This window comes from Mustela nigripes, chromosome 7 (genome assembly GCF_022355385.1).
Source record: "Mustela nigripes isolate SB6536 chromosome 7, MUSNIG.SB6536, whole genome shotgun sequence".
NCBI lineage: Eukaryota > Metazoa > Chordata > Mammalia > Carnivora > Mustelidae > Mustela > Mustela nigripes.
Genome location: NC_081563.1, coordinates 14,003,104 through 14,014,939, shown reverse-complemented (window position 1 = coordinate 14,014,939; position 11,836 = coordinate 14,003,104). Strand labels below are relative to the sequence as shown.

At 58.9% G+C, this 11,836-nt stretch overlaps 1 protein-coding gene across 1 annotated transcript; it reads left to right on the top strand.

Annotated features, from left to right (window-relative positions):
* The first annotated feature begins 578 nt into the window (after window positions 1–578).
* OSR1 (odd-skipped related transcription factor 1) lies at window positions 579–7,026 on the top strand. Its single transcript, XM_059405186.1, has 3 exons — window positions 579–886; window positions 5,427–6,126; window positions 6,877–7,026. Exons 2-3 carry the CDS (start codon window positions 5,459–5,461, stop codon window positions 7,010–7,012), a joined length of 804 nt encoding a protein of 267 aa, XP_059261169.1. The 5' UTR covers window positions 579–886; window positions 5,427–5,458; the 3' UTR covers window positions 7,013–7,026.
* The last annotated feature ends 4,810 nt before the right edge of the window (window positions 7,027–11,836 follow it).

Here is an 11,836-nt window from a genome sequence, read left to right as displayed (position 1 = left end):
TCCCACCCAACTCCATAACCCAGAGTCTGGGGCCAGCCCTAGGCACTGGGGTCTGGGTGGCTGCCCTGGGGTGGACACTCCGTTGGTGTCCAGGAACTACTAGATTCCCTGGGGGCCCTACCCTACACCTCTGGGAAGGGATTCTGGGAGAAAGGGCGACTCCGCCAGGAGCCAAAGAGAGCTGGAGTCCAAGCTACAGCACGGGGATGCCCGTGTACCCCCCCACCTCCCGCCCGCCCCCCAACGCTGCACAGGCTGTGTCCCAGGCGAGCAGGAATAGGACCTCGAAAGCGCAATTTCAGCCTGCACTCCTCCGCTTGAGGCTGTTTCCTCTAGCACGTCAGGGGTGCCCCGTGGGCCTAACAAAGCAAAAGGGGTCGCACCGGACTGAAAAGCAGAGGACGCAGGTCCCGGGAGGCCGGGGCAACGTGAGCGCAGCTGCCAAAGTCGGCTGCCCCGGTCAGCAAAACTTTGTCTCCCACTGCGCAGGCGCAGGGCAGGGTTGGGGGACAGGAGAGGGAGGGGAGGAATCCTGAGGCAAGGGGAGGAGGGAGGGAGGGAGGAGGGTGGTGGATTAAAATAAGTAGGCGGCTCGGTGCTAAGGGATGAGTGAGTCGGAGCTCGGTCTCTCCCCAGCAAGTTCTCAGCCGCTCCCGGTTCAGACCCAACCAGGGAGCCCCGAGCGGGGCTCACCATCCCCCGAAGGGCAGGACTCCGGGGCAATCGAGCGCTCCCGCGTGTCGGGCGCTCCGAGTCCCCGCAGCCGGAGAGGGGCCAGGACTCTAGAGCTCCGGGGGTGCCTGTGGAATCCAGCGCCTCTGGCTTCCCGGGTCCCCCGCAGCGGAGCCCCAGGGAGGCCCTCAGCCCGGGACCGCCGCGGAACGAGGTAACTGCCGTCCTGGGAGCCCCTGCTCGGCGAGGTTCGGAATGCGGGCAGCTCTCCCGGGTCCCCTGTCACAGTGCGGCGGGTGTCTCCTCTCTCTGGGTCCCTGAAGGAAGCTCCTCTTGCTGAACGAAGGCTGCAGGACCTTTGTGAAAGTGAGAGCAGCTGCAGCCCGGGGTGGTTGGGGGTGCTGGCTCGGGACTTCCCGCGCGGGGTCTCCGGCCTCTGACCTCCGGGAATGAGGGGGCGGGCCTCCACTCCTGCTCCTCGCGCCGCCAGGCTCCAAGGACTCCGCGGCGGGATGCCCGCAGACTTCGGAAGTCAGCCTGTGGGCCCCCCTCTGAGAAACCGAAGAAACTTCAGCGGGCACAAACTTTCCCGAGCTGCACGCCTAGCTCAGTCTGACCTACTTTAGCTGACGAAGAAGGAAAAGAGAGTGGATGGATGGCCAGGGCCGCAGCCGACGGCGCCAGGGACAGGTGCATGCCCCAGCTAGGTCGCGCTTTTCGTGCAAGTTTCTTTTTTCTTTTCTTTTTTTCTTTTTCGGAGTTGCGCTCAGGTATCAGGCCGGCTTCACCGGGAACGCAGGGCCGCGTGCCTGACCCAGTCTCGCACTCCTGCTCTGACGTTGGGGTGTACTCTCTAGGTTCATTGCTCTATGCAGTCAGGGCCTGGGGAGTAACCCGCCTCTCTTTTCGGTGCAGGGAAGCGCGCAGGGGGGCGCGAACACTTCTCAATTGGAGACACGCACGCCAAAGTAGTGGAAACGCTGTGGGTGCCCTGAATGTCTCCGGTTTGGGGCTTATAAGGGAAGGATTCGTTTCCTCCCCAGACTATCCCTTAACTCAGCCTTCGGGAGAGAAGAGGGAAGTCTAAGGAAAGAGGGAAAGAGGTGAGGGGCTGCCTGCAGAACTGTTTTCTTTCCCGAAATGTTTCTGATCCGAAGAATGAAAACCCACACCAAGTCCTTTTTCAGCAGCTCGCGCGGTAGGCGGGATAGGCTCTCTGGGTGTAAAGTAGCTCCGAGGGTTCCTTTGTTGCCACAATTTGGTAAATTTCAACCGGGCTTAGAGCTGCGCGCTGGCTTTGGGGAACAGAAACCACGTGCAAAGCTAGTTGCTCTCCCAGAATCATGGCCTCCGGGAGAAGAGAAGGGGCTGACAGGGACAGGGGACGACCTGTGGGTAGATGTTCTATCCTGGGCTCCTCGAACTGAGTGCGGTCTCATTAAGATTGGGGAACAGATCGCTAAGGACCCAGCCCGCGTTTAAATGCCAGGGGATGGCCGCCTAGCCGAAGGGTTCGTTTGATCTCGTTTGTTGGGAGAATTCAACAAAGTATCCCTTGGTGGTTAGTCCTCCCACCAGGGGTCTGGACGCCTGTGCCACGAGTGTGTTGGGCATTCGATGTCAAGGATGATTTTCTGGGGCTGCTGCTGGGCTCCTTCAGGCGCAAGCTCGTGGAGCTCGCTCGGTCCTCATTAATGCAAGCAGTTAACTCGCTCACGCTCAATTAGCCCCGAATAAACCACTTTAATAGACTGCACACTTCATTAATGCCTGGCGTAGGGCTGGCTGCAGACCTGGGATGGGCGCTCCACCGCGCGAGCGAAGCAGCGCTGGCACTGCGCAGGGGACCCAGGCTCGGAAGCGCGAATTGCTTTTGCTGCGTGTAGTCGGGTTCTTTCCCCGCACCTCCCGGGTCCCGAGGCTCCAGCTCCTTGCCAAGTGGATGCCTGGTCCTCGTGTTTAAAAATTTAAAGCGTTCACACAAGGGTCCCGGGAGTCAGGGCAACGGGACGCGGAGGGGCTGGGAGTTCGTCCATCCTATCCGGGTGGAAAGGCGAGTGTGAGACTATGTTTTTCTCTTAGTTGACCGCCTGAAACCGGATCGTGCATTTGGCCCATTCTTGGTACTAGTGTTAAGGAGCCACGTTTCGAACGAATTTCGTCCCGGGGAAAGTCGTTGGCGAGAGCCTGGGGATCCCTGGCCTCCGAATGCGGCAGAAAATAAGAAACTGGCTGCGCTGCTGAAGAAAATAAATTGAGTGTTGGGGGAAACAAGATCGGGCAGATAGCCCGGAAAGGTTGGCTCCCAAGAGCAGTGATGGCGGCGAACGCCCCCTCCCCCTACGGAGCCCCGGGTCTTCAGGGCTCCTAGGAGTAGGCGAGGAAAGGCCAGGTTAGTATCCGGCGCTGGTGGGTTTCCCACCCGGGCAGCGAGCGGGCTCGGGCCCTTGTGCAGCCCAGAGCCCCGCCGCCACCGCCGCTCGCTTGGCTGAGGGTAGGCCGAGCACCAAGAGGAGCAAGCTGGGGCCAGGGTGGCGCCGGGCTGGCCCCGGGAAGCCGGAGATAAGGATCTGATTTCCAGCGCCTGGAGGGGAAGAAGAGGTGACAGCAAATCAAAGAGCGCTCACCTCGCCTAAGTCTGGGCCAACCTTTGAAGTTGGCGAATCTTGTTTTTTCCCCCTTCTCCCTCCTCGTTCCTCCCAACCCCAAAGGGCGCCTGCTTTCTCTCTGGCCCCTTTCGTATTTTGCTTCGCAGTGTCTTAGCGCTCTAGGATGATTTCGGGGTGCCAGTGAGCAAAGCATCAGAGAAGACTGGTCCCAAGTTCCAGGTTCTTCCACCCGTGTGGGCACTCCTGCTCCCCAGAAAGGGTCACTGTAGAGTTGTCCCTCCCCTAGTCTGAGGCTGAATTAATTGCTGTCTTGACCCTGGGTTTTCAGACCATTGCTAAGTAACTTGCTGCTGAAAATTTTTGCAAACTCTCCGTGTTTTGCACCTTCCACCCCTAGCTGAACCTCTGTCCCTCCTGGACCACTATTCGCTAGTGACCTCTTCTGCCAGCTTCCAAGGGAAAGCGTTTCTGGGTCCGGATTGTCCTTAGTCCTTCCTGAATGGGCAGGGAACTCTCCCATTAAAAGCTTTGCGGCAGTGAAAGGCTGTGGAGTCTCCGGCTGGGCCTTGTGGCCTTCCACCGAGGGTCAGCTAGGCTGGGGAGATTTGTCTGGGCGGCGTCAATGTCTGCCCGCAGAAGGAGCACAGCAGCACCCTGCACATTCAGGGAGGGGGGGCTCACTGAAGGTTAGAGGAGCAATCTGATGAAGAGAAGAGGGGGAAATGAGGAGTAAAGAAACAAGTGGGCGGCAGGGGATTGAGACAGGCAAGGAGAGGGGCTCCCCAAGTACCTCCTTCTACAGTGACTTCTTAGGCAGCCCCCAGCTTGGGGCCCAAAGAGGTCAGCACTTGAGCCTCCCAAGGCCCCCGTGTTCTTTCTACTTTCCTCCTCCGTTTTTGCTTCCACTGGACAGACTGAAAATTTGGAATGTCTGGGAGGCGTGGAGATGAAAGGTCTCTTCTGCAGAGCCCTGGCCTGTCCGTGGAGGCTGGAGACCCCGACCAAGCCGGCCAGGAGATGCCCGTCTGCTGGTCACTCCAGCATTCTGGACTTGCAGTTGGAGGGGCAGAGATCAAAGCGGCCGAGGCCCAGTCTCAGTGCTCCAGCCCATGGGCATACCCATCTGCCCAGGTGTCACAGCACAGGGAAACATCCAGAGAACCCAAAGACACTGAGCCCTTGAACAAGGGGTGCGGAAGGGTACTGAAGCTCCCTCCTGTGTGCAGGCGGATGTCTGAATGAGTAAATGAATGTGGGTGTCAGTGTCCTTGCTGAAAAGAAGGTGAGCCCCAGGGGCTGAGGTAAGGAGTCAAGTCCAAGAGCTGAGAGGGTGGTGTCAGCTGGGCTCATTGATAGTGAGGCAGAAAAGCAAATCTGATTTCCAAGGTGAGCCTTTTGAGGAGAGAGATAACATGGCTTCTGGAAGCCAGTTGAGGATCAGCTAGTAGAGCTTAATGCCCAGGAGGCTGGAGACATAGAGATGTGTGTGTGTGTGTGTGCTGTCTCTCTGTGAGGCCCCTCATGGGTTGGGTGTGATCCCCTGTGTGTGCATGTGTGTGCTCACATGCACATGTGTGACCACAGTCGGGCAGTTCCTGCATTTTGTCGGGTAGCACAACACTGATCATCTCCGTTTATCTTTGCACCTTGTTGCCAACTGCTCCAGAACGTGTGAATCCCTGTTTATCTGTCGTTGTGCTTTTCTCTGTTTGTTTATCTGCCCATGATTGTGGAAGTGTGCTTCCAAGTTCCTGTTCTCTTTGCAGGAGACTGCAGTTCTGTGTTGACTCAGGCTTGTGTGGATGTAAATTTCCACAAGCCAGTTTCCCTGTGCTCCTGCCTTTCTCAGGGCTCTGGACGCTGGAGGCCCTCCCTTCAGTTCATTGAGCTGCTTAGGATTTAGTTTCCCCGCTGGTTTCTGTAGCAAGTTGTGTGTCTCTGCAAAGGCCATCTGGAGGGAGCCCTGGCATCAGAGAGGGTTCCATCTTCTCTGTGAGGGCAGTGGGTTCCCTCAGTGGGGTCTCAGACTTTCAGCATCTGCCCTGGGGGACAGGGAAGGTGTGGTGGGGCTGGAATCCAGAAGGAGGACCACCTGCCCTGAACTTCTCTTTTTCTCTCCCTTCTTTTTTCTCCTTTCTTTTGCAGATTGAGATTGAGAACCGAGGGCAACTACCACAATGGGCAGCAAAACCTTGCCAGCTCCAGTGCCCATTCACCCGTCTCTGCAGCTCACCAACTACTCCTTCCTTCAGGCAGTGAACGGCCTGCCCACCGTGCCCTCGGACCACCTGCCCAACCTGTATGGCTTCAGTGCATTACACGCCGTGCACCTGCACCAGTGGGCGCTGGGCTACCCTGCCGTGCACTTGCCTCGCTCCTCTTTCTCCAAAGTGCCTGGCGCTGTGTCCAGCCTGGTGGACACACGCTTCCAGTTGCCTGCCTTTCCCTGGTTTCCTCACGTCATCCAGCCGAAGCCTGAGATCACCGTGGGAGGCAGCGGCCCCTCCGTGCTCAAGACCAAGCCACGCTTTGATTTTGCCAACCTGGCTTTGGCTGCCACGCAAGAAGATCCATCCAAGCTTGGCAGGGGGGAGGGCCCCGGGTCCCCCGCTGGTGGGTTGGGTGCCCTCCTGGATGTAACCAAGCTGTCCCCAGAAAAGAAGCCCACAAGGGGACGCCTGCCTTCCAAGACCAAGAAGGAGTTCGTCTGCAAGTTCTGTGGCCGCCACTTCACGAAGTCCTACAACCTCCTTATCCACGAGCGGACGCACACGGATGAGCGACCCTACACCTGTGACATCTGCCACAAAGCCTTCCGGAGACAAGACCACCTACGGGACCACAGGTACTGCGGGTGGCCCCCGGAAAAGCTGTCTGTCTGTCTGTCTCTGTCCTCCCAGTCGTCCTCCCTAATGAGGCGGTTGGTGAGCCCAGCTCTGGCTCCAGGCATCACAATTTCTGGGAATTCTCTAACATAGCAAAGGAAGCCCGACAAGGCTCAGCGTTCTTGGAGCATGGGTGGAGAGGGCCTGGGAAGACTAAGTCGGGTCTCCATGAGCTCCAGACAGGCATGCACAGCTGCCTCACCTGCTCTCCCGTCCGCAGCTCTGTCCAATACAAGTGTCTGCGGTGATGGAAAGTGGGACCCTTGACACGTGTCCCCACGGAGCACTTGAAACGTAAAAGTAGTGAGACATCGAGATTAACTTTTCAGTTTTCCTGAACATTAATTTTCATAACTACGTGTGGCTAGTGGCTGCCAGCTTGAACGGCGCAGCTCCATTGCCGCCTCCCAGGTCTGCTCCTTCACCTTCATCGTTAACCCAGGCCTTATAAGGAAACCCTGCTTGTCCCTGGGGGAAGGCAGGGCTGGGCCTAGCCGGACCAGCTGATGGGTCAGACCTGGTCTATGGGTTTGCTTCACTTCCCTACCTGACTCACAAACTTCTCATGTTGCCCACTCCACACTAGGTACCCCCCACCGCCCCTTTTCTTCTGAGGGCAAGTACCTCATTGCTGTGGGAGGAGATCTTGGATAACTGTTTATAACATTACATCATTTTGCAAAGATTAATTTCTCTGTTTTTGCTTTCAGATATATTCACTCCAAAGAGAAGCCTTTCAAGTGTCAAGAGTGTGGGAAAGGATTCTGCCAGTCCAGGACTCTCGCTGTCCACAAGACGCTACACTCACAGGTGAAGGAGCTCAAAACCTCCAAGATCAAATGCTAAAGAGAGCCTCTGGGTCACCAGTACCCTGGGTCACGCTGCCCCCTCGTCCGGAGGGACCAGAAGCCGAAGGCGACTCCGGCGGGCAGCATGAGGGGTTCCCGGGAACTTTCCCCATCCCAGACTTGTCCCCTGGGTCCCGGGCGCACGCGGAACCCGAGAGTCCCGCCTCGAGCCATGACCCCAGCCGCCCGGGCGGCTCCCCCAGGACGCGGCTAAAGTCTTGGCCAAAAGGCGGTACTCACGTGGCGGAAGGGAAAATGCATTTTAAAAAAGAACGAAAGCTCCGCGGAGCCGTAGCGGCGCCTCTCCCAGAAGTATTACTTTTTCTATTGTTATTTTATACGTTTTCTTTATTATTTTTTTTCTTTGACCATATAAGCTTGTAACTCTGCCTGCGGAGAGAGAGGGGAGAGGGAAAGGAGTTCTGCGCCTTCGCAGCTCCCACCCCCTCCTCCCGTCCCCATCCCCACTCCCGGGAGCCTGCAAAAGTGTAATCCGTGTATCAGCTTCAGCAGCCCGGCCCTGGGGCCGCGGGGCCGCGGGGCCGCGGGGCCGCGGACGCCCCCGACCTGCACCGCCGCGCGACCGTTTGCCCGGCGCTCCGACTCCGACTGCAGGGCCGGGGGCCTTGGGGCCTTGGGGCCTGGCCTGGAGGGGGCCCGGTCTCCGGCTCCCTTGCTCCGCCGCCAGGTCACCACGAGCGAGCAGCGGGCTAGGAGCAGGGCGTTGTATTGCGATTGGCACTTTATGCTGACCATCGGTAACAGACATTTATCACTGGAGTTTTTTAAAATATGAAATAAACGGTTATTTTACAGGCATTGCAGGATGGGTGTTTTCCCTCCCAAACACAGGAAACTGGGAGGCTCCTTTCCTCGAGAGGAGCAGGTTTCCCTACCCTTCCCACCCTGTCCCGCTTCTCGAAACCCCCGCCTTATTGAGGCGCTAGGGCTGGGGTGGATGCAGAAGCCTCCTCTCTCCCTGTACTGGTCTTTCTCGGAACCCGTCCCGTGTTTATTTTCTTACTTCACTCCTCCTTCGGTCTTGGGTCGCAGTGTCCCCACTCCTCACCTCCAAAGGGTTGGGGGTTATAAAGAAGTCGGGCTTGCGGCCAAGCCGGTACGTTGGCCGTGAGAAATCTCCACGTCTCCGGGTGCCAGGGTCACTTAGGATCCACTAAGGGAACAGAATGTCACCCACCTCTCCAACCAAAGGTTCCGTACCGACCTCTGGCATCTGCTCTGGGGACGGAAAGGGATGCCTTTCACAGACAGCCTCAGGACCAGTTCTGTTCCCGGGGCCCCAGTACCCGGGGCACGTGCACAATCCCCTCTGCCTCCCCAAAGCCCCAAACCTACAACCCCCCCCCCCCTCCATTAGCATCCCCAAGACCCAGTTCTCTGCCTGGGGCTCGTCCCTTGCCCAGAGCACGGCTCCACGCCCGCGAAGATTCCCTACAGTTTTTAAAGCCTTGTTAGGAATGGCGGGGGCGGGGGCGGGCGCCCTGGGAGGCCCGGGAAGTTTAGGAGGGGAAATCTGAGTCCGCCCTCCACCACTTGAACCTTCCCCGGGGCGTCTAGTTTTCCCACAATTAGAGGCCAGGCCGCCTGGGGCTCTCCTGCTCGGGGCGGGGCGGGGCTCCCCAGCTCCAGAGTCCTGACCGCGGGGCGGCGCAGGCGGTGGCGCCCGCGGCCTTTCCCAAGCTGAGCGCGCGGCCTCTCCGGCTTCCGTGCCCAGCTCTCGGCGGCCCCGTACAAGGCTGGGCCGGGCTTCCCTGCTGCCGGGACCCAAAGCCCCAGCCTCAGGCCGGGCCGTGCGGCCTGAGAAACGAAGCCCCCGCCGTAGGAGTTAAAAGTCTCCAGCCTTTCACGGCGCCGTCCCCACCTCCTCTGGGCAAGCCTCCCCGCGCAGTGCGGGCTTGAACTCCGCGGTTCCGGAACCCAGCTTGCCCCTGTGGCCTTGACTGGGCCCGCACAGATGAGCCCGGCCTCCCTCGGAGCCACGCTGCCCCCTGCTGGAGAGGCCTGAACGGGCGGCCGGGGACGGGGGCACCTCACTGCATCCTGCCCTCGGCTCATTTAGATGAACTCTCTAGATGAACTCTCCGCTGCAGGCCCCGTCCACCACTCATCTAGATGTTTGGTCTTGCCCTCAAAACCTTCTTGACCGGTCCCACGGCCTACTGCAAATGAGGACTGTCCACTGCCGGGTTTGAACCGGTTTGGGGGATCTCCTCTAGGGGAGCAAGATCACAGCCCTTCTTCCCCCAGCTTCATAAGGACGCTCCCCAGGAAAGAAACGGAGTCTGGATCCCAGAGAACTGGGCGCAGAGAGGGAGGGTCAGTCAGTGCATTTTGGGTTTTGACGGCTTTAGCCAGCCAGTGCCCGCTTAAGGTGTGCACTTGGCCATGGCTTATGTTAGGGCCCATGGCAGGAGCCACGTCGGTTCTTTTATGAGCTCCGTGAGGTCGGGGAGACGTGGCTGCTCGAAGCTGACAGTGCCTGGGTATATACAGCTGCCAGGGAAAGCTTTGGGCACCTGTGAGAACCTGTGAGAGCGTCTTCCTCAGTTCCTGGCTCTTTTCTGTGTTCCCCCTATTTCAAGGATTTACTTCTGCTGCCGTCCTCGCAGCCCCCACATTGGCCACGTCCCAGGCCCCCAAGACATCAAGAGCCTCTGCAGTGAGCCACCCACCACGGATATGGAGGAGGTTTGCAGGCGAGGTTTTCCCATTTTGGCCCACCCCACCTCTAGTAACCTGAATCCCCTTCCTTCCGTCCCTCCTAGATCCTGCAGTTGAGAGACTTTCCATATCAATTGTGTATCCTTAAAGGATGGATTCCCGGCACAGGGTTTATAGAGAGGCGCTGAGTGTACCCTCAGAAGACCTCCACTGACTCAGTACTTCCACCTTGCCTTGCCCGACCAGTGGCTCACTATCATTCTGATGGACCCAGAAGCCACTTCTCGGCCTAGCTCTGCGTCTATACCCTGACAGTGATTTCATGGATTGCGTAGTAACAGCACAACTGGAAGGGCAGGCTGGGGCTGCAGGCCCCCAGACACCACACAGGCTATAATTCCCAGGCAACCTAGTTGGGGGAGGCAATTTCCAGCTCCCACTGTGCGGGTAGCAAGAAAAGGCAATGAGAATGCCCGAAATGCTTGGATGGGTTTTATCGCTTGCCCACGCTGCAAGGGAACACCCCCCCCCCCCCCCACCACCAAGATCCCATTCCTCTCCACCCCCATCCCCACCCCCACCCTGACTCCAGTCTTCAGACATTAAACTTCTTTGGTCTCAGGTCCCCAGTGTGACTTAGGTCGGTTTTCGGGAGTGAAGGAAAAGAGAGGAGAGTTCAGCTGGGGCCCTCCCCGAAGCCGCTAGGCTAGCTGTTCCTGTGAGGACCAAGTGCCGGGGCGGGGGGGGGGGGGGGGGGGAGGAGGCTACTACTCGGCGGGACACTACTCGGCGGGACCTCTTTGCTGCTGGGTAGAAGGCTCAAGAGACCTTCGAGGCACCCTGGAGCTTCCTGGGGCTCGCTCTGGGAGATCAGTAGCACTCGGGGTGAAGAACAGCTCGAGGGGCTTCTCCCCAAGAGGAACACATCAAGGTTCCACCTCCTCCTTCCGAATGTAGTCACGGGTCTGGGGCGTAGGATGGGCCATTTTTTCTTGCGGACCTCTTGGCCGCGGGAGTCAGAGCTACCATAGGGTCGGGGGAAAGGCAGAAATACCACCTCAGCTCCAAGAAAATGGAACCTGTGAGAGCATACGCAACCCCCACCCCTGGAATCTTGGTGCCTCCAGAGCCGGCTCAAAGGCATCCCGCCCCACTTGCCACAGAACTAGGGCGCTGTGATGTCACACAGGCCGCTGGCAAGAGATGCCAGGGCTCCGCCAAGTCTACGGCGGTATCTCATTTATGCAGTTCGATGACGTCACAGACTAGCGGCGATACTACGGCTCCCACATTTCCCGGCCCCGCCCTGCGAATCCTGCCAGAAGCGCGCGGAGAATCCGTTCGTTCCCGTACAATAGGGTGCGCCGACCCGGAGCGCTTGTCGGGGCCCCGAGTGAGGGAGCGTGCCCAGCAGCCCCGCTCCGGAATCTCGCGGCTTAGAATGCTCCCCCGGCTCGCAGGATTTCAGAGCACCCGGACTGCAGGATACTAGCCCCGCCCACATTGCCCCGCCCCGCCCACCGCCTTCACCACTGCGCAAGCTCTGCGCGCAGGCGCAGAAGGAACTCGTCGCCCAGCACCGCAAGCCCTGGAGTTTGTGGTCCGGCGGCGGTACTGGGCGGTCGCTCCGGGCTTGTGTCCCGCTTTCGGGTGTAACGAACACAGAGTATCCCTGGCCCAGAGGGCTCATCCTACAATCGGTCTTTATGAGCATTAGAGATATTAACGCCGAAGGAGGCAACTCTGGGTTAATGCGGGCTAGAGACCGTTGGAGTCCCTATGGCGCCTCGAATCCAACGCTGCCGTGGTCGGTCGGAGGTCCCTGGGATGTGAGCCGAGAGGGATGGTGCGGCCCGCCCCAGCCCCAGATCCAGTGCGGCCCCAGCCTTTTCGAGCAGGGTTTTTGAGGCAGAGGTCTCGGTCTCCAGTCCAGCGGAGCTCTTGGACGCACAGGCTTGGTCACCCGCCCTGCTGCCCTGCGGTTCAGCCTGGCTTTCTGGGACGCCGCGAGAACCAGACTGATGGTTGGGCCCACGTTCCATATGTTTCAGATGAAAAATTCACTGTGGACGTGAGATAGGATGGGGGGAATCAAACCGCATGTCAGTGGCAGAGGAAGAATTACAAGCTGCTGCGTTTT